The sequence below is a fragment of the Microchirus variegatus genome (assembly GCF_963457635.1).
Source record: "Microchirus variegatus genome assembly, chromosome: 5".
NCBI classification, from domain to species: Eukaryota; Metazoa; Chordata; class Actinopteri; order Pleuronectiformes; family Soleidae; genus Microchirus; species Microchirus variegatus.
In genome coordinates this window covers 8218654-8242052 of record NC_139806.1, presented here as the reverse complement: position 1 = coordinate 8242052, position 23399 = coordinate 8218654, and the positions used below count along the sequence as shown (strand labels likewise).

General features: G+C 40.8%; 1 protein-coding gene across 1 annotated transcript in view; it reads right to left on the bottom strand.

Moving 5' to 3' along the window:
• Positions 1-23399, bottom strand: part of zfyve9a (zinc finger, FYVE domain containing 9a) — a 33056-nt gene that overhangs the window by 3418 nt on the left and 6239 nt on the right. Inside the window, exons 2-15 of the mRNA XM_083889187.1 lie at positions 18202-18306; positions 17511-17618; positions 14676-16111; positions 13410-13509; positions 12434-12610; positions 12113-12276; positions 10018-10147; positions 9580-9702; positions 8958-9113; positions 7690-7914; positions 4763-4845; positions 4443-4547; positions 2452-2602; positions 2204-2284 (exon numbers count right to left, since the gene is read on the bottom strand). Coding sequence (XP_083745313.1) covers positions 2204-2284; positions 2452-2602; positions 4443-4547; positions 4763-4845; positions 7690-7914; positions 8958-9113; positions 9580-9702; positions 10018-10147; positions 12113-12276; positions 12434-12610; positions 13410-13509; positions 14676-16111; positions 17511-17580 — 3001 coding nt within the window. The 5' untranslated portion in view covers positions 17581-17618; positions 18202-18306. The remainder of the gene's footprint in view (positions 1-2203; positions 2285-2451; positions 2603-4442; positions 4548-4762; positions 4846-7689; positions 7915-8957; positions 9114-9579; positions 9703-10017; positions 10148-12112; positions 12277-12433; positions 12611-13409; positions 13510-14675; positions 16112-17510; positions 17619-18201; positions 18307-23399) is intronic.

Sequence of the window (23399 nt, the reverse complement as noted above, 5' to 3'; positions counted from 1 at the left end):
GCTGAGGTCGTTTTAGAATCAGAAGTTGTGGATAAACACAATTACATGACAGAAAATAGAGGATCCAATATTTCACAATTTCTTTAAATATACTCTGGGAAAAAAATGTGTCTGAAAAATGTGTCTGAATACTTTACTTTATGAAATCTTTGCAGTTTCTAGTTCCACATTCCTGAATGTGTGTGCTTTTTTTTTCTGGGTTTAATATCTTTGATTTTTTTTGTTGAAAAAAAAACAGCAAGACTTTAACTTCTAAACTTTTACACCATGTCAAGACATGTATATATACATTTATGTATACATACATACATGCATACATATATGTATACATATATACGTAAATATGTATACATACATACATATATATGTATACATATATGTATACATAGATATGCGTATACATATATGTATACATAAGTATTAATGTGTGTCTATATACATATACAGTATATACACATATACATACACATGTACTTTCCAGTGTAATGTGAAGCCTCAGTGTGTAATATTTCCCACAGAAACAACATCTCCACTGATGTATACATACATACGTATACATGTATACATACATACATAAATACGTATACATGTATACATACATACATACATACGTATACATGTATACATACATACATACATACGTATACATGTATACATACATACATACATACGTATACATGTATACATACATACATACGTATACATGTATACATACATACATATGTATACATGTATACCATGGGTGTCAAACTCTGGCCCGCGGGCCAAATTTGGCCCGCCGTGTAATTTCATTTGGCCCTTGAGGCAATATCAAATTAACATTAGAGCTGGCCCGCCGGTATTATACAGCAGCACCGCTGTTGTAACACCGCATTCACTGCTAATACTACAAATCCCATAATGCTCTGCTGTTGTTTTGTATTCATTGTTATTTTATTTTCAAATGTATTAGCTTGTGGAAAAAGTTAATGTTGATATTTACCTCAGAAGGCTGCAAATAGAAAAGAGACATTCAATTTTTTATTTAAATTTTATTTAATATGCCATTGATGTTTTTTCGTTTGTTTTTTGAAAGTTGATTTTGCACTATTAAGTTATATAAGCGTTGCTTGTTCCATATTCAGTGTTAAAGCAAATCAGTGTAGCAAACTGAGCAATAATTAACGTTTTATTCATGCACTTTCTCTTGCTACTTCAAGGCTTGAATGTTTGATTCATTCATTATTGTCATTTTATTTTCAAATTTATTATTAGCCTGTGGAAAAAGTTTATTTTGATATTTACCTCAGAAGGCTGCAAATAGAAAAGAGGCATTACATTTTTATCCATCCATTATCTACCGCTTATCCTGTATTTAGGGTGCATTCAAATTTTATTTAAATTTTATTTGATATGCCATTGATATTTTTTAATTATTATTATTATTATGAAACTCGATTTTGCATGTCACTATAAAGTTATATAAGCCTTGCTTGTTCAATATTCAATGCAAAACTTGTTTGGGTCCCTATTAAAAGGTTAATTTGTTCAACCTTGGCCCGCGGCTTTGTTCAGTTTTAAATTTTGGCCCACTCTGTATTTGAGTTTGACACCCCTGATGTATACATACATACATACGTACACATGTATACATACATACATACATACGTATACAAGTATACATATATGTATGTATACATATACATATATATATGTATACACATAGATATGTGTATACATATATGCATACATAAGTATTAAGATGTGTGTGTGGATACATATATATACACATGTATATATATATATATATATATACACATGTATATATATATATATATATATATATATATATATATATATATATATATATATATATATATATATATATATATATATATATACATATATTTATACATATACATATATATATATATATACATACACACATACATATACACAATCACATATATATACATATATACATATACACATATACATATATGTATATACACACACACACACACAAACACACATATGTGTACTTTCCAGTGTAACGTGAAGCATCAGTGTGTAATATTTCCCACAGAAACAACATCTCCACTGATCATTTATCTGTGCCGACACAGCACATACTGTGACCTGTGTGTGTGTGACACTGTCACTCCAGTAATATTTCAGCATTCTTACAGCCAACAGTGCTGGCGTCTGTTGTCACAGATCTCACCTTCCACGATGCTGGTCTTGGCTAAAAATCCCGACGAGGCTTTCAAGGCGCCGCTGAACACAAAGAAGCAGGCTCCAGTAACTGAGAGAGAGAAAGAGGAAAACCATCACAACGTCAGGGCCACTTCACAAGTCACCCGTGAGCTGAGGTCCAATCATTTTCACGTAGATAGACGAGAGACACGAGAAACAACAACAACAACAACAACGACAACACCCAGTCAGAGACAACAAAGTGTGTGCGAGGACCTTTGCGCGGCTGGTGATGGATGCTGATCGCCTGCGTCTGATAGTTGCCGTCATCGTTCTGGACGCACACCAGGTGGGAGTCGGCGCGGTCGTTGAAACACGCCCCCATGGCCAGCACGTGCTCGTTGGACTTGTTCATGGCCTTCATCAGCTACAAGGACACACGACATCCATGTTAATTAAGCTGTCTTTTGGGTGTGTGTGTGTGTGTGTGTGCGCTGAGAAAAATGGGTCTGAGAGTGGCTGCCTGATTCTGCCTAATTGCACTGGGCTTGAGGGCAGAGTCCTTGAGTTAAATGGGACGACACCGAGATGACGGATAGCGCACAGAGACACTGACATATCACGGGTATCAATAGTTGAAAGATTCCACATATTAATTCCTCCAAATCCTCTGCCTGACTCCCTTTGAGGAGCGTCAAATCAGAAATAAAACTGAAAATCTGGAGCGATTTGACCACTTGCTGCACTAAAAGCTCGCAAGCTGTTGAGAAACGGTCCCTTCTTCACCGAGTCGCCCATCTGTTAGCGCGCGAGCGCAGCCAAACGCTACAACTGGCACCACGCTCGACACCCATGACGGCGTTTTCTGTGCCAAATGGAGCTTGGTGTGAATTGCTTCTTTTGGTTGGACATTCATTCACACCCTGGAGGCAGCAGCATCACAAGCGTTTGGGCGACTCCGTCCACTGTTTCGACTGTATCCATCATCACCAGAGGTGACAAAATAACTCCTCCACTGATGTCACTAATGTGGGGAAAGGATTGATTGTGTCAGCATCTCCTGTAGAATCTGTTTTTATGTTATGAATTGAAAATTCTGACATTAGCGCAGGACGACTTTGAGTCCAAATGGGTTTTGGAGTCATTTTCTTGTTTGTTTTGTGTGTTCAAGTTGCGGACTTGCCAACTAATCACTGTGAAGCTACTCAGTCATTCAGGTTATCGTTTTAGTGAGTTAGCCGTTAACTGCATCTGGACTTGCTTTAGTAAAGGTGAAGATGTTCCAAAAGCCAGTTATGCAAGGATATGGGAAACCTGTCGCTACGTTCGAGAAGGACCTGGAGCTCAAAGTCATGGCCTACACTTATTACCGCAGCCAAGGAGATTATGTTTTCGCCGGAGTTTGTTTGTCTGATAGTTAGCAACATAACTCGCAAAGTCAGTGACGGATTCGGCTGAAATTTTCAGGAAATGTCCGCAATGGGACCAGGAACAAGTGATTAAATTTTGGGCGTGATCCGTACGCGATCACTGGTTACAACACTCGCTCTCTGACCCAGGCGCGTCAGCAGGGTGTATTTTGTAGGCACTGAGTTGCCTTAGCCGAGAACTGTGCTCTCTGAGTGCTTTTCTAGTTTTTAAATTATAATGAAAACTTCAAATTCAACATGTATTTTAAATAAGCTTGAATTACAATTGTCTACATGTTATTTGATTTCATTAGCAACACATGATGCATTATCAAGATATAATTTTAATTTCTAATCACAAAAAAAGTTCATTGGCCAACAGGTATTTTTGAGTTTGAGGCCCCTGCTATAGTGGCTTAATACCTTCGTATGGCTGAACAATTCATTGTTTTCCTAATACAGATTACAAATGCTGCAATTTCATTAGTCTACATTTGATACGACACTCGATACCAGAAAACCCCCGCCAAAATAGATGTTTTCCAATTGACCTTGACCTCAATCTGGATATCTTTAGACGGTCATTTAGTTTTAGAGGCTGAAGCCTCCAGAGAACACTCACACACTCACTGTGACCTTCATGCTGTGAGACGATGATGCTAACCACCACACTACCTTAAGACCCCAGTGTATATCATATAATTTCCCCACACTGATCATGTGGTTCACATAATATAGGATGACAGATGAAATAAATACCTGTAAGCTTATTTGTGGAGAAATATAAACAGGCCAGACTAAGAACAAGACCTTATTATAACTCAACTGCATGTGTGAAACCAAACGCAGGTCACTGACCTCATTATAGCGATTACTGGGGATCTTGATGCTCGTCTTCCTCACCTCCATGTCCACAACCAGGCCTTTCACCACCGGCAGTGTGTACTGGTAGTTACGAAAATCCTATAACGAAGAATAATAATCATTTTACTACAGACGAGATACACTGATCGACCCCAGATATCAAAGATCTTCATGTTGGACATGATTAGTACACACCTACATACTGGGGAATATATATGTGTTTCATAAATCACATATAACAGAGGCATTAAACCTAAAACAAAACAACATTAAACGCACTAATGACAGAGCTGTGGCGAAAACAAAGCACTTACTGCGAGCAGGTTCATGATGGTGTGACCGGTCTCACCAAAGAGTGGTTTTCGGAAGCGGACGCTGAACAGCGGACACGGATAAACTGTAAAAGACGTACATGTTTTTAATCACTCCCTGTCATCATCTGTGAATGTCATTATTATTACTATTCAGTTGTCATGGAAATTAACACATAACAGTTCAAACGTTGTTGTTTAATGAGCAGCAGAAATGTTACACTCATGTTCAAAAGTTTGGGGTCACTTAGAAAATGTCTTTATTTTTGAAGGAAAAGCACTTTTTTTCATTGAATATAACATTAAATGAATCAGAAATACACTATACATTGTTAATGTAGTAAACGACTTTTCTAGCTGCAAACGTCTGGTTTTAATGGAATATGTACATAGGTGTATAGAGGCCCATTTCCAGTGTTCTAATGGTACATTGTGTTTGCTAATCGCGTTAGAAGGCTATTGGATGATTAGAAAACCCTTGAGCAATGATGTTAGCACAGCTGAAAACAGTTTTGCTGGTTCTTTGACGAAAGGTAAAGTTACTATTTTGAATAAAAATCATATTTCTAATCTTATCTTGTCTAAAAATGTCTTGACTATATTTTCTATTCATTTTGCAACTCTTTTGATGAATAAACGTGCGACTTTTAATGGATAACAAACAATTGTATAGGTGACCCCAAACTTTTGAACGGTAGTGCATGTGTATGTGATGTATTTCCAAGATTTTTAACGTTCATATTAACTTCATGTCTATTTACTGCGTTTTCCTGTCTTTATCAATCAAGAATGCAAATGAACTGAAACGGTGACCCCACACACACACACACACACACACACACACACACACACACACACACACACTAGCATCAGTTACAATGAACTGTGGCGGCAGTGAGGAGGAACGCTCCTCATCCACAAGTGAAAAATAACGCTGCCTCTTACTCTAGCAGCCAAAGCGCCTTAGATTACTATTTTTAGTCTTATCTCAGCAAACAGCTGGATAGAAGATCTCGCCACAAACTCTCATTAGCAACAAGACCGGCCTGAAACTGCAGTTCACCAGGGATTTGTACGCTCTCGAGACCCCCCCCCCTCTCTCCACCTCAACCTTCTCCTGGTCACTGCTTAATGGAGGAGGTGAGAGTATAGAGAACATTGTGTGTGTGCGTGGTGGGCTAATTTCATGGTTCTGCTTAAATTGTGTGTTTAAGAGCTCCAGTCATACGTGGCTTTGTTAATATATTCTATCCCTGCTCGCTGGAAGCCGGCAAGAGGCTTAACGGAGCCAGGCGGCGCCCAGTGCTGGCACGCCTGGCAGTGAGAAAGGGGGATTTGGTGGAGAGGGACCTCTTTGATTAAAACCTCACACAACACACTTGACTCTGTGGTTGATGTGGGAAGCTGCGACAAACGTACAAGAGCAGGTGGGTACGAGGTCGACAGATTTCTTCTGACAACTGCAGACGACAGAGTAATGCTCTTTGGATTAATCAGAGTCTTAATGTTTAAACATGAGAGAGAGAGGAAACCACTGGAAGCAATCACATTCTCTGCTCTGCCTTCCAGTAAATGGATCTTGGTGATGCTCAAACATCAGCGGTGCAGCCAGTAGATTCACAAAGTACATTTCAATTTGAGAGCCAAACTTTTACTCTCTCTCATGAACTCCGTCTGTGGAAATGTAACATATTTAACACTTTTAACCGCCTGTTATCGTCACCTTAACGTGATAATTCTCCAATGCTGCTGGCAGCAGAGTCACTTTCACCATCAAGATCCACCCCTTACCAACACGTGGAAATTAACCAAAACGGATCGACGTTCATAACAATAAATCTCCGCATTTCAATATTTTTTGGAATATATGGTATAACTGACAAACACAAAGAAATCCTTCAGAAATCAGACATTCATTTTACCTCTCAACTAATTCATAATAATGTTGTTCTGCCACAATAATCTGAATTTCAGTTCAACAAAGACACAACGCCTCAGTAAATCTCTATATATGTTTTTTTCATTCCAGTTAAAGCCCACAAATCAAGTTTGGATTTCCTACTTGGAAAAAACATGGTCATATTTTTAAACCAGGGTGAATGTCCCCCAGTTAATAGCTTTTATTTTAATCGTGTTTGGTGCAACATTACACCACGCTGCAAACGGCAAGCATTTCTCTCACAGACTGATTATCGTCTGGGATCACTGAGATCAATATTTATGCATTATCCATCAGAAATATGACATCACATCCTTTATCATGCAGTATTTGTTCAGCATTTGTGGACGGTACGATGTCGTGTTACTGTTACTGTACATACACTACCGTTCAAAAGTTTGGGGTCACAAGGAAAAGCACTTTTTTAATGAATCTAACATTAAATGAATCAGAAATACACTCTATACAGTGATAATGTGGTAAACGACTATTCTAGCTGCAAACGTCTGGTTTTTAATGGAATATGTACATAGGTGTATAGAGGCCCATTTCCAGTGTACTAATGGTACGTTGTGTTTGCTAATCGCGTTTGAAGGCTATTGGATGATTAGAAAACCATTGAAAACCGTTGTGCAATGATGTTAGCGCAGCTGAAAATGATTATTTGGAACAAAAATAATTATTTCTAATCTTGTCAATGTCTTGACCATATTTTCTATTAATTTTGCAACTCTTTTGATGAATAAAAGTGTGACTTTTAATGGACAACACAAAAAATTGTATAGGCGACCCTAAACTTTTGAATGGTATTGTATATTTGGCATGGATTGTGAATCTGAGATTGCATTGTTGTGCCAGTTTTGGAAAATGTAAAACAATGTCCACACAAGAGAAAATGCTGTGGACTTTGTGACATGATGTGAACCATTTTCATGGAGATTTTTTTCCTCTACTCAAATGATCCCCTCCCCTCACACTGGTACAAACTCACAGCGGTACTCTGCGCCCAGCCGCAGCATGAGGCGGATGGGGAAGACCTTGGCCCAGGGCGTCTCCCACTTTTGGATCAGGATGCCAAAGAGGTAAGGCGGGTTTGGTAGCAGCAGGTCCTGCAGCGACTGGAAGGACGGGCTGATGTAGAGGAAACCGCCATGCTCCTTACTGCCCAGGAAGCTCTGCGTGAAGAAGGAGTGACTCAGGTGGCTCAGCACGGTGCCTTCAGGAGATGAGGGAGACGTGGAGAGAGAGAGAGAGAAGGGTTGAGAGAGGTTAGTGATATTGGAGATATGTGAGCGAGGAGGAGGGGTTGGTGAAATAAGAGAGGGAAGGCTCAGTCAGGTGCCGGTGGAGACAGAGGGCAGAAAAAGAACGGTAATGTAATCTGTGTTTGGGGGCACAAAGTACAGAAATGCAAGGAATGGGATGAAAGAGATATGATTAAAAATGTAAAGCTAAAAAAAGATCATAAAAGCAAAAAACATGGGAGAAAAACAGAATGGAAAACAAGGGTTCTCGGTTTAACCTAGTCTGCGAATAAAAAATTACCTGCTCCCCTCTACAATCTCATATTACCCACAAAGGGCTCATGTTGCTAATTATCAATGGTAGGCACCATTGGCTTTAGATGGCATGTAACACAATAACCCTCAGGACAAGACAGTGGCTCTGTGCCTGGGACTCGCTAAAAAGCCTGCACTTTTTCTTGAGTCCTGACTGATGGCGACATAATCAGGGACGACACGCACAATACGTTTCCTTTCCTCCAGTGTCAAACTGCTCCAGCGTGAATGCAGAAGGGAAAGCTGCCTGAGGGGAGAGAGCTGTAAAAGCCACCCGATATTAGCAGCATTTCCCGCAGCATATGGAGTTAAAAGCCCAAGACAGGCAGTGATGAGATGTCGCGCCTTGAGGGAGGCGACCTGACAGCGGGAGGCAAATGTTTGGACTGTTTTTTTTTTTCACAGAAAAGGCTGAGACACAATTCAGCAGTAACCTGGTTTTTAAATAGGGGACGGCTGGGTGCACCTGTTGTCTCCATGGAGCAAAAAAGTAGAGCTGGAACACTTTACCTTCATATTATACAACATTAACGTTTGGTTTATTTTTAAATGGACAGGGTCCTGACACTGGCTGATGCACCGATCAGCCAGTGTCAGGCCCTAATGAGCTGCTGACTAACCCCTAAGAGGAGTCCACAGTGGAGCTGGAGGTGGTCTCGTTTCACTGTGAGCCCCTCCTGATGGAGGACTGCCTTCTTACCACTGAGAGCCTCCTGGTAGAGGTGTACAAAATGGGTGAAGATGTCTTTGGGGACGGTCTTCTCATCAGGGAGACACTGGAGCAGAATGACCACCTCTGCCTGACCCACGGCGTGCATGCCTTTCGTCGTCACGTACCAGCACTTCCGGTTTACATCTGTGGGTTGAGAGAGATGACACGAGAAGTGATTTTCCTGCATCAGTGCCGACTTCACACCGACTACAAATAAAACAAGACTCCAGATTACCCCCAAAAGTCTATCATTTCAAACAAAAGCACTTTTGATAAAGGCTGTAAGCAAACAGGAAGCTTAATTTCATTGTGGCCAAATAAACAATAAACTTTCACAGTGCACAGCAGAATTGTGTAATAAATAATAAATGAAATGATTTATTTGAGCAGATCTTTCCCACACACATCGAGTCGAGCATCTTCTAGCTTCAACAGCAAAAAAAAGTTTTACAATACAATACAAAATGCCATTACTAAAACAACTTGATTAACTCAGCAATGTTGTGTATTCTGTTGGATCTTTATCAGTTTAACATGTTAGCATAAATATTCTCTGTGTTTTCGACAAAAACAATGTTTGAACAACACTGCACCAGCTGAGGGAACTCACAGTTTACAAGCTTGACCATAGCAAGCAGGTTAGCGTTGAGCACAAAGACCAGGGGGTCTGGGCCTCCTTCCTCCAGCTGCTGCATGAGAACAATCTCCGACGGCCTCTCCTCTACGGCGTAATCTGTCGGTGTGGTCATGTTAAGGTGGAGTAAAAGAAGCAGAGGTAGGTGAAGGAGATGAAGTTATGTTTCATAAACACACAGATCAGACGGTGAGAATAAATAAAAAGGTAAAAACCACCAAAAATGACTGACAACATTACACAGCATTCCCGTGTACATACAGCAATACAAACCTCCCCTTCTCTTGCTGGCAATGAGTGGATGCAACATGAGTTGTGACATAAAGCACACGAGAAACAGGCTAAATAAACACAAGCACAGCAGCTGACAAAGCAATGAAGTGGCAGCAGAATGGTGAGGATGAGGGCAAGCACCTGTGATGTGGCCTCCCGTACCTCCTTTGACTCCAGTGGAGATAAGGATGGGAGGGAGCCCGTCCTCCGGAATCAGACTGAGGGAGCTGCCTACGGGGCTGCCCACCGGAGCGACAGGGGTGTGAGCCGCCTGAGGGTGAAAGAGGGGTGAAGAATCAAAATGTATACTTACAGTATGGAGCACATACTATTCACACATTAGCTTTGTCATGTGATTTGGGGTCACTTAGAAATGTCCTTATTTTTGAAGGGAAAAGCACTTTTTCTAAATGAATATAACACTAAATGAATCAGAAATACACTCTATACATAGTTAATGTGGTAAACGACTATTTTAGCTGCAAACGTCTGGTTTTTAATGGAATATGTACATTGGTGTATAAGATTTCTAATCTTGTCAATGTCTCTACTATATTTTCTATTCATTTTGCAACTCTTTTGATGAATAAAAGTGTGACTTTTAATGGAAAACACAAAAAAAGTGTATAGGTGACCCCAAACTTTTGAACGGTAGTGTAAGTTTAGTTAAAGGTAAAATAGGTTGGACCTTTTGGTCATAACAATCTCATTTTAACTATTTTTCCAAGCAATCCTGTCCACTGCAGCTTTAAGCACCTGACTCTGCTAATAGGAGAGCATCTATACGGTAGGGCTGTGAGTGGAGACAGAATCACAGAAACCAGTGGATACAAACTCATACCTTCTTTAATTAGACATGCAAAGCTTTCAAGAATCATTTTACCAAACTGTAATGTGAGTTCTCCGTTATGAGTTTGACCAAAATGTGATTTATTTATTTATTTCATCAGTGAATTATTTTCCGTCAAACTCCTCCAAAGCCACAGAAGACAACCTGCTGTGTCTGCTAAATAGAGTTTGACATATACAATTAAGCGAGTGGTCTTTTGTCATTACTGCTGAATGTGCGATCACATTCATCCCCTTTTTTATTTCATATACTGCAAAACGTTAATCCATGAAATCAGCACGAAAAGCACAGTTAGAGTCACAGCTCATCACTTTTCTACTCTCACTGGTAAACTTCCTGTAATCAAAACCTTTTGGCAGTGAACTCAAATCCATATATTATGGAGTTAATGTCGGTGCGACCTTCACAATGTTGTGCAAAAGTCTCATTTTATGCCCAAGTTGTGTCTGCACAGCATCAGCAGGTCACCTCAGACAGAGCCACTTCAACAATCACTCTCCTCCACTGGCCATGAATCATCCTGACAGTTTACATTCAAGTCCACTGAGTGTGAGGCACAAACACAGCCAAGCACTACTGACTGTTCAGCTTCATGCACTCAGGCTAAGTTTAAAGGGTAATTGCAGGATTTTTTGAGATGGACTTTATGTGTATACGTGTGGGTGTGTAAGTGCTTAGTGAATTACATACTGATCCGATTTAAGTACCATTTACAGAACATCCCCTTAAATTGAGTGGTCACCTATGTTGGCTTAATGCAAATTCCAGCTTTAAGCTTTTCCATCCACAGGGTTTTGTAATTGTGTTTATGTAAAGAAGGAATGTTTCTCTTCAACTACACAACTGTTCAAAAGTTTGGGATCACCTATACAATTTTGTTGCCTTTTCCATTAAAAGTCACACTTTTATTCATCAAAAGAGTTGCAACATGAATAGAAAATATAGTCAAGACATTGACAAGATTAGAAAGAATGATTTTTATTCAAAATAATAATTTTGCTTTAGTCAAAGAACCAGCAAAACTGTTTTCAGCTGTGCTAATATAATTGCACAAGGGTTTTCAAATCATCCAATAGCCTTCTAAAGCAATTAGCAAACACAATGTACCATGAGAACACTGGAGAGACGGTTGCTGGAAATAGGCCTCTATACACCTATGTACATATTCCATTAAAAACCAGACGTTTGCAGCTAGAATAGTCGTTTACCACATTAACAATGTATAGAGTGTATTTCTGATTCATTTAATGTTATAGTCATTGAAAAAAGGTGCATTTCCTTAAAAAATAAGGACATTTCTAAGTGACCCCAAACTTTTGAACGCTATTGTATGTTTACTGCCTCTTAAATAAAGCTTATGATATGTTTTTTTTGCGTTGACCTTACCTCTGAGGAACAGGAAGTGGACGATTTGTTTGAACCCGTGGAGATGGCCGGCGACTGCGGAGGGACGGGGCTGGAGGTCGGAGGTTTGGGGGACTCTGCCGCGTCTCCGTTGGGCAAGACGCCGTCAGCGAACCACACTCTCCTCTGCTCGCGTGTGAGGGACGCTAAACACGAGAGAAACTACACATTACACTGGAGTCTTAATTGAACACCCACACACTGAAAACTACATCTCTCAGAACGAGCAGGGGTGGACAGAAAGTCGAAGAAAAACGTGAAACATTCCGAGAGTATTTTTTTTATGCTTGGCAAAGGTCGTACCCTCGTTGCCAGGCTGTTTAAGGACTCCCACAGGCACCATGACAGTGGGAGGAGGGGAGCTGAGGACCCCAGAGGCTTGAGCCTGCTGCAGAGGGGGGATGGTGGAGCAGTACTCCGCTGGGTTGTTGGGGTTTGGACTGTGGCTGCTTGAAGAGACCGGCGTGTCCCACGATTGAGCTGGAAGACAAAACATGACATTAAACAGGTGCTTGACATTCAGCTGTAATTTCAAGGACAAATATACACATTAAATCAATGAATGATAAATTTTACTCAATCGATACATGCTTTTGAAAGTGGATCTTGGTTATATTACTTTTCTTGTTAAATGAGTGGAACTGCTCCTATTTTTACCTATTTTTCTGGTCAAAACAGATTTAAATCATATTGATTTCAGAAGTGTATGTATCCGAATACAACCACCCTCTCAAATGTCAGGCATGTGCACTAATGTCTTGTTTCATGTGTCATCAACAACAGAAAATATCTTATTATTTGTGTTACCAACCACTCGGTATTAAGGAGATAAGATGTGATGCATCTTTACTGATCCTCAATAGGGTAAATTCAAAAACGGGAGCTATAACAGCACATTTGTGGGCGAGATTTAGCTTCAGAGGACAGGAATTGGGCTTGTAATCAGAAGGTTCTTATCCCTGTCAGGTCAATGGCTATGGTATTCCTGAGCAAGGTTTCCAAATTGTCACCGTCTTCACTTGTTGTTTTACTTTCCCCATGTGCGCATACAGGCAAAAAGCTGTATGATAACTGTTGTCACTCATGTCGTGTGGTCACATATCTGATCTAGAACCACATACTGAACGGACCTCCATGTACAAACAAAACCAGATACGAGTCACTTTAGCCTGGCCTACATGTGAACGTATGTGGCCTTATTAGGTCAGTTGTAAAGACTATAAATAACACTCATACAGGAGCTGTGCTCATAACCATGAAGAACGTCAATGATGCTCACCACTCATCAGAGCAGCATGACAGGTGATACAGACACGGGCCTCCTTCCTGTCCATGTACACGAGCCTGCACTTCAGACTGCAGCACGTCGCGCAAAACACCTACACACACAATAACAAGCAGACACACAAACATTTCGCGCATAATAATAACATATTAGAGCATGTTGGGACAAATCGGGGTGACATTTTCTCCTCCTCATCTCACATTTGTAAAGATTTATTAGCAAGAAATTGAGAGTGATTGAAATAAAGGTTGTGATCAAGTGTGCAGTGAACGGACCACTTTATGGATATTGATTTCCTGTACTTGGCCAGTGCTTCAACGAGCTGCAGCTGTGTACACGGCACTTCAATTTAGACGGATTAGCACCTCGTTACACATCATTATCCAGTCATATGTATTTTAGTCAATGGTTAGAGTGAGGATGGTGCATCATTTTAGAGTCTCGCAGCACCATTATAAGCTTTGTGTTTGTGGAGCTCCCAGTCTGGTGGTGGTTATACTGAGGGATCCCACTGTGTCTATTGTTTTTGTGGCCCCAGTGCTGGTGTCGGTATGGCTGTAGTACAGGCTTCTCTCTGCTCAAGTGGCAGACCGTGTGTTTGTTTACCACCATGGGAAATTAAGTAGCAGACCGGCAATTTTTCCAGTGCAGTGTCAGCGACCACATCTTCACTTTAGAACACCGTGTGGACGACGCCCCGCTGCTGCGTGTGTGGGTGGCTGGGATGCAAGAAATGTACAGTACCTGCACACTTTCTGTGTGTATCTACAAGACAGGGAACTCATAAATCAATGCATTGAGTTTAATTTACCTCCCTTACTCCAGGGTGCATGAGAGTCTAACGATGCTTTCAAAAACACTGAATAAATCTTTTTCTGTAAGCCATTTCCTGTTTTTCCAATTTTCTCCTCAATATCATACATTTTGCCCTACTAATCTACTTCAACTGTTGTTGAATCTGCTGATTCCAGATTAACCATGCCAATTTAACTGTGCTAAAGGTCCTAAAAGATATTTGTAGAAATCAGGGAGATATTTTTGGCCCATATATTTAGCTAAGTTCCTTTTTTTCCTCCTTCACCTGATAAAATATAAGTGTTAAAGGATAACAATTAATACAAAGCAAATGGGGATAACAGATTTCCAGCTTTTTGACATTATGCATCTTCCCACTAAACACATTAAATACTTCTGGTATGATAGAGGCACAAAAAAGCCATTATATTTTACTTTTAAAAGTAGTTCCAACACTCTTCTAACCTTGCCGCAGGCTCTGCAATGGTGCCTCCTCTTGGTGAAGGTGAACTTGACGTCACATTTCATACAGACAGGAGCCTGGGAGTCAGGCACCCACACAGGTGCGACCTCACCCAGGGAGTTGGCTGGTTTCTTGCACAGGCCGCCCTGTTGTCCTGCTTGCAGATCATTATCTGGGCTCTCTGAAGGCATAAGAGAAGGAGAGTGGACAACATCGTCTCCATTCACCCCAACTGTAGTCTGATCGGTCCCACCGACACTCGTATCAGATGGCGTAAGCCTCCGACCCTGGTTCTCGAGGTTCTTGTTCTTGGTGACAAGCTGGTTTTGGACTTGGCCGGACAGTGGCTGTGGAATCTGAAGTTTGAGGCTGACGGGCTGCTTCGGTCGAGCCCCTCCGTAGGGAACACTGACCGGCTGCAGCCGACTGTTGTTGAGTTTTGGTTGGATGCTAGCTGAACCAACTGCTCCTCCGTCACCACTCTCCTGCTTGCTCTCTTCCATTTCTTTCTCCTCAGTCACAGAGTCCTCTTTGGAGGGAACAGGAGAGGGAGAAAAACCCTCCTCCTCTTCCTCTTTATGTTCTACCTCAATCAGCTTGGAATCACTACTCCTCCCTTGCTCCAAACCATTGGGAAGGCTTGTTATTCTGAGAAGCTGGTTTATGTGTTCATCTGGATCATAACTCCTCTCCTTCTCCACTCCAACCCTGTTAGGAGGAGATAAACCATTCTCCTCTACCTCACAACCTGCTTGAACATCTCTCCCACCATTAAGGAGACTTTCTCCCCTGTCCATTGTTGATTTTGCAGTACATCTCTTTCGACTATAGTCCTGTAAAACACCTGCATTGTCCTCCTGTGGAACACCTTTTCTAATTTGTGTTGTTGGTGCCACGTGTGGACGAACCTTCTCAGATAAAGCTTCACCATGTCCATGTCCAAGCTCAAAGTTAAAGTGAGTGACAGTGGAGCTTCCTCCTCCTACTGAGGGAGCTTTCTCCTCCTGACGAGGTTTAACTGCCTGGTCTGCTGCACCAGGATTGTTGCCTGCAGGAGAACGTATCTCCTTGCAGAGCCCGTCGTGTGGTGGGCTTGCAGAGCAACCATTCTCCACAGCACTACATGCCGTCACAGGGGGCGGCGAGAGGTCGTCAGTCCCCACCAGTTTGCCAATGTTTGGCTGGGGCAGAGGTGGACTGTGGACATCTGCCGGCCTCTCCTCTGTCCAGGATGAAAGTTCAGGACCAGGATGTCTTTTAGGGTCATCCCCTGGGGAGGCACTGGAGGAGGAGTCAGGGAGAGCCTTGAAGGGCAGCGGACTCTCCCGGGGGCTTAGGTCTGCGTGGGCCAGGGCGGGGTTCAGAGAGAGCAGGTGGGCTGGTGGGGCCAGGATCTGGGTCCACTTGGCATCAGAGAGGATGGGAGTGTCCGTCTCATCTGGCAGAAAGAGAAGAAAAGAAAGCTTAGAACAAGGCTTACAGGAGGCAATTTCCTTATTTTTGAAGGAAAAGCAGAAATCAGAAATACGCTTAGGCTGTGTCTTTTATCATTTCAAACATGGCTACTGATAGTTGCTGATCGCATGCCAAATAAGGACAATTAGTCACAACTTGAGGCAAATTATCGCACTGAAAATCGTGTGTAAACTAAGCTTTACAGACTGTAAGTGTTTTTGAACGGTTTATTAGTTTAGTCAATGAAAAGTTGGAATGACATCAAACTCAGTGGCTCAAACAATTAGTCACAGGAGATTATTATTCTGTAAATCAAAAAAAAAAAACCACGGTATCCTATCATCACATTTAAGACAAAACACAAGGACACAAGGTACAGCCACACAAACACACACTCCTCAGTGATTGAAAGAGCTAAAGCTGAACAAACTAGGAGACAAAATGAGAAATGAGGTTGGCCTGAAGTAGGAAATTAGTGCATAGATGAATTGGGAAATTATAAGAAAGTGGGCCAAATGCCTTGGTTCCCCTCTGGGAGCCATCACTCAGGCTGACATGCGACAGCTCTGTAAAACAAATGAAAATTCTTATAGTATTTTTTGAAAACAGCTTTCTCACACACAGCCATGTCAGCTACTGTATAACCCTCTCTCCTCCCTGCAGTGGAATTCATGCTAAGCTGTTTCAGTGTGTGTTCAGTTCTCACACACACACAAAGTTAATCTGCCATGCTGAATCTCCAGCAAAGGACACACAGATAATCACTCAGCCAAAGCACAAACTGAGCTCACAGAACTATCAAAATACTGTTTCAAAATACTGTTTCAGCAGGACGAGCATTTCCTCAGGGACATTTGTTTTTAAATCCAGAACAAAGACATTTTTTTCACTGATGATGTGATTGTGTATACTGGTACACAACACCGACACGCTCTAAACTTAATACAGTGTTTACACTTGCAACAACCTCAGTATGTGGAAGCACTGTTTCATAAAGCCCGGAATCAATTTTCTATACCATTTGTGAGCATTAAGTGTGGGGGGGGGGGGGGGGGGGGAGTGAAGAAACCAATTACTGTTGATTAGCTGGTGTTTTGCTCAATTGAATATTTCTAAGGCATTCTGATTGGTTCCATGGGAAAAAAATGTCATTGGTTCGAAAAAAATCACCCAAAGAAATTATATAACCTGAATATATTGCAAGAAAAATGCCCCTATTGGGCAGTGTTTGATTGTTGTTTCTGACAACAAATGTACTCAAGGGTTGTGTCACGATGTCCTCCTGGCCACACCTCTTTAATGCATCTTTCAAGCACACACAGTGACTCACCTGGTCCCTGTCTCATTTCCACACCCATTGTTATGCTCGCGCTGCAGCTCACCTTCATTTTGCTCAAACTCATCCAGGACCTTGTCCAGGTTGAAGGCCTCAGCCTGGAAGTAATTCTCCATGGGTCAGGAAGCTCCACCCTGTCGACAGCCACGTGAACCTGCAGGAAGGAAGAGTGTGTCCTTAGCAAAGAATTCAACAACTTCCATAATGTATGTAAATGTCTCAAAAGGACAGAGTCCTATCTCCTTTTTTCACAAATCTGTCCTGTACTCTTTTTTATATACATATATCTATAAAGCAAGTTGCGTCTGTGTGTCTGTCTGTCTGTCTGTGACAGGCATATCTCGCTGACCATTAGTCAGGTTGCCCTAATACTTTGTATATGGGTTGAGCATGACCCGATGGTGTGCATCCTTGATTTTCAAATTTTTTGGAGGAATTTTAATTTTCACTGATTTATCATGCTGTACCAAGCAGGCAGCGGCTCATCAGCAAAAAATAAGTATTTCTGACTGACTTGAAATTTACCATCATAATAGTCGTCATCACCCTGAACAAGGATCAGTTGAAAATATTTGAAAACCTCTTAAGGAATAATTTTAATGAATCTTTGAAATAAACAAAAAGTATCTTGGCACCTTTTTAGATGGAAACAAGTTCCTGATTCTCTAGGAAACAAACGTGTAAGAAGGAAATGTGTTGGGTGTTTCTTTTCCTCTCTTCTTTCCACAGGTGCTCACCTGCACAGAGGTTCTCCTCAGCCGTCCCAGGCGGTGTTTGTTCTCAGCAGGTTTCCCCTCTCGCCTGTCACTTCACCCAGTCTGGCAAGCGCCCAGCGCCCACACCTTAAACACAGAGGGAAAGCAGCAGTCAGTGAAGCTTCTCATCCTGTGCAGCAAAAGCAAACTGCTTGCACCAGTGTGTGGTGATACAACCACAGCAAGATAAAGTGAATTCCCTCCATTCTTGCAGTAAATGAATTTCAGATTTTTGGGGAAAAAAAAACAAAACAAAAAACAGCCAGCTGAGTGAGCTTGATGTTTCATTTCTTGAGTCTTTGTTTAAGCTCCACTTTGGGTGAGGTTTAGATGTTAAAAAATAAAAATAAAAAAACTACAATTACAAGATGCAGAAAATTCAGTAACAAGCTCCCTATATTCCATGAGTTATGAGCTGAATTATGGCCAAAAAGAGAGGACATTATGATTCAACAGTGACCTGTGACTTTTTTAGACATAAAATATTATGGTTTTCATCATTTTAATAGGGATAATTCATTCTTTAGTTTTGGGTGGTGAACTTTTTCCATTTCCTGAGACCACATCAAATTTTTTTTTAATCACACATCAATTTGAAAATGATTACCTGTTTATGATTATGACTAACAGCCATAATCTGGTTTCTGTTTTTATACCTGGCTTGAACAAGAGCAAAATGCAGTTAATATAAGTTGCACAGAGTTTCCTTAAAGAAGTTTGGGCTTCTTTTTCACAACGTATTATCAGACTACAAGGTCAAGTCAGTCCCAATTGGGTATGAGGACACTAAATTAACAGTTTTTCAAATTTTATATAATGCAATTAGCAAATCGCTATGGCTGCAACGAAATTGTTTAATCTTGGTTGTTCTATACAGAATTCAAAAAAGCATTAGAGGAGTGGTTCTCAAACTTCTTATTCCAAAGTGCCACCTGAGAAAATATTGAGCTGTCGAACTACGGACTTTTCACGAGGGGCAGATTTAATCCCAATAAGATAATTTGCTCTCTCATCATCCTCCTCTTCCTCACATATACTTCACACTGGTATATTGAAATTAAATGAAGATGGGGTGGGAGATAAGGTGACTCTAATTATTATTATTTAATTTATTACAAATTTAGATCTTCAGTGGATCTGAAGATTTCAGATCCACTCTGATCACATACTTTGGTTTATACAGGGGAACAGTATTTCTGATCTCCACCAGTGTTACGCAAGCTTCCTCTGGTGGTACATGTACCACAGTTTGAGAACCATGGCATTAGAGTATAGTAGTAAACGTTGTGATAGTACCTTATGTGGCAATGCTCCATCTACTTTAAAATCTATATATTGAATTTGCAACTCAAATGTCTGTAGGACAAAATGCATACCCTATCTTATAGTGTATGTGCAGCATCCAGCGCACCATGAGTAGTGAGGCATTATCCATATAATATCATGACAAGGCAATCAGAGTCATGAATGTAAAACAGCTGAAGCCTGAATTACAGCATCGTAACCCTGCATAGAATGTCCTTGGTGATGAGAGGACCTTGGAGTGAGGACGAGATGACGTGAGGACGAGTGTGTGTGTGTGTGTGTGTGTGTGTGTGTGTGGGGCTGCAAATGAGAAACAACCAGGCTGAACTTGAGGGTCATTCTCATAAGGACGAGAGCAACCAGGGATTACACCAGAGAGCAAATATTCCGCAGAGCGAAGGCCTCGGAGCATCGAGCAGAGTCAACACATTTTCCAGTTCATTTAAAATGCAAGCATGGACACAATGTCAGCACTAAACAGTGACGGGCACAGGACAGGAGCGCCACACGTGTCACGCACATTAGTCAAAGCGAAAGGCTGAGGGAAGATCCTGATGTCGCAGCCAAAAATAACACAACATTTACAAAACTAATGATCCGCTGGTGAATGAAACAAAACTAATAAACTACAATTAGAAAACATTACAATCCTATAGGCAATCACGGTCCAGATGGAGCAGGATGACTCATTATCAGGCACTGAAACAGGCCAAGTAACATCAGTACACACTGAGTCAGAGTCACTGATTTACTCGCTAATGAAAAAAAACGCCAACATTTCCACTGTGACATTTTAAAGAATCCTGAATATAAATAAAATAAAGAATGAAAGAGTGGTGATTTTGTATTTAACATTAGTATCGCTCATAGTATAGTTGACACCTGCAGTTTAACACAGCAGTTTAATCCAGGACAGTAATGATGTCATGTTTACGTGCCGTGACACCGGAGTCCAGGCACCGTTTACCACTTAGCTCCGTTAGCTCCTTTTGCCGCTGGTTAGCACGCCTAACGTCGAACTGGAGAGGTCTGTTTATTAAACCAAAAGAGCAGAGCTACAAATAACCAGCGTACCTGTGTGACCTTGTATGTGAGCCTCTGTTTTTAAAGTTTAGCGTTACATTAGAGACTAATTTTAACAATCTGGAGTCACAAAAACATGACGTCACGCAAGTCTTTTTCCGGTCAGTCGTAGTGGAAACGCAATAAGGCGGCCAGCACTAATTTTGATAATTGATGAATCGGTTTGAAGCTTTTTTTCATGATTACAACAAGATTTCTTGTTTTAATTGTTTTGGCTTCTTAAATATACTGAATTATTTTGGATTGTGGACAAAACAAGACATTTGAGTCATTTCCAGGTTTGACAAACACTGATCAACATTTTTTGGACCAAATGATTAATCGAGAAAATAATCGACAGATTAATCAACGAAATAACGAAAATACTCGAGCAGACAGTTTCTCTGACACAGTATCACAACAATGGAGATCTGTCAATAAGGAAAATCGTGGTGAAAACTAAGACATTTGCTTAAATATATAAATACCAGAGGCTACCACTGGGGTGGGCATCCATGACAATGACCAACTTTTCATTTCAATGAGGAATTATTTCATAACAAAAACGACAAATCTGAACAAACCTTTAAGCTCAGATTAAAAAAAAAAACAGACTCAGTTCAGTCCTAACTAAAAACTATTCTCTAGTCTGCACTGACTGCATTATTTTAAACCTGTTTACATTTTGATTCTGATCTGTATGTAGGAGAAGGGCCTCGGAAAACAAACTGAACTGAAGCCAAATGTTTTAGAGTTCATTAGGTAGAGAGCAAAGCGAGCAGATGGCAGCAGCATTGTTGTGTCCTCACCTGAATGAAGCCTGCAGACATGCAACCAACAGTGAATAAACCTTCACATCCTCTAAACTCATCCGTAAACGCTTGAACCTCGTCCAACTCCTACACATCCTACCTCAGAGGAGAGGATTCCCCTTCTCCTCAGCGAGAGAATTTTTATGTCATTTGTCTTACGGTATAGAAGTCAGTAAAGCACTGCAGGACACACACACACACACACACACACACACACACACCTCCATGAGGACAGGAGCCCGTCTCTGATTAAGATTTAATTACTCTGCAGAGGTGATGAATAATGCATGTTGAGTCAGCGTGCATGACAGAGAGGTATTTTTAGACATGTAAACTTGGGAGGAGGCTTTAAGGGAGTCATGCATGGCATGTATGAAAGACCGTGTCAGTCACCGTCGATGTTATTTCATGGAAATAAGTCGTTTTATCGACGTGACGATGTGCAAATATGCCACTATCACTTCAGATCACAGACATTCACCTACACAGTAACAGGGCCGGACCAAGCCTGCACGGGGCCCTGAGCAGAATAAGATATGATCTGATAAAATATAAAGAAATAATAAAAACATATCTTGCAAGTCATTAATAAAAATAAATAAAATACATTAAAATAAGTCATCAAAATGTTATCCTTTCTATCCACTGCTGTTAAACTGTAAACCTCAGCTAAATAATTAAATAACAATTGGCCAGTCTTCATTAATCGCAAATGGCATCCATTTTTAAACACGTACACTCACACTCTAAATCATTCATTATCAAAACCAAATATATATTAACCAGGCCTCTTATGGTTTTCAGCAATTCCTCTTAATTGTTTGATAAAAACTTAAACACTTCAAACTGTCTGGAGACTGTCTTTGTGTAACTTGGAGATCTGCACAGAGACAAATGTAAAATATGTGACCAATCTGATTTTCACCACTTCTGAGAGACCAAAGTCAAAACATGACCACACAGAACATCCATTGTGTAAAACATTACATACAAAATGTTGAATGAAACAAAACCAGACACTATTTCTTTTTTTCTTTTTTTTTTAAATGAAGAACACTGGCGTTGTTGAACAGTCGAGCTCCAGCCTCCAGTGAAAGCCAGACATGCTAATAATGAAATGGCCTCGCAGACAACTAACACGATAAAGTAAGTCTGACTCGACATCCTGGCATATGACAGCGTAATCAAATAAGACGAGCTCATAAAGAGCAGAGGAACCTCGGACAAACTACAACTCTACTGCAGTTCATCAAGTCCTCGCTTTCACAACAACACTCTGTTTCACTTCCTCGCCCATCAGCTGGAGATCACTTTAGTCATTAGTGTCGTCTGCCATTTATTTTTTTGGCTATGTGACACACACACACACACACAATAATTGCACATTACAATAATTGCATCTGCTTCATTGTTTTTCTTAATTCCACTTCCTGCTTGCAGATGAGGACAGATGAAGGTCCTTTTAACGTTACACATTTTGATAGGTCATGGAGAAAAAAAAACAAAAGAACATTACAGTATGCAATAAAAGCACTTAACAGCAGCAACATTAGACTACTTTCCCACACATTTAACCCCACTTCCAATAAATAGCTGCAGGTTGCAATAATTTAAAGTCAAAGTTACCACACAAAGAACTAGAAAAGCACTCGGAGAGGGCAGACCTCCGCCAAGGCAGCTGAGCCCACCCCCGCCCACCCACACACGGATCACGCCCAAATTTTAATCACTTGTTCCTGGTCGCATTACATACACTTCTTGAAAATGTCATCCAAATCCGTCCGTGACTTTTCGAGTTATCTTGCTAACTAACAGACAGACAAATAAACTCCGTCAAAAACATATACCTCCTTGGCGGACGTCAATAAAAAGGAGCTAACTTGATGACGTAAATAAAGAGCAAGACCATGCCAGATTAACTTGACGCTCTTATTGATTAATAATTTAGAATATATTCTTTTTAGTCCACACTTCCCTCCCATCATCCACTATCCATCCCTA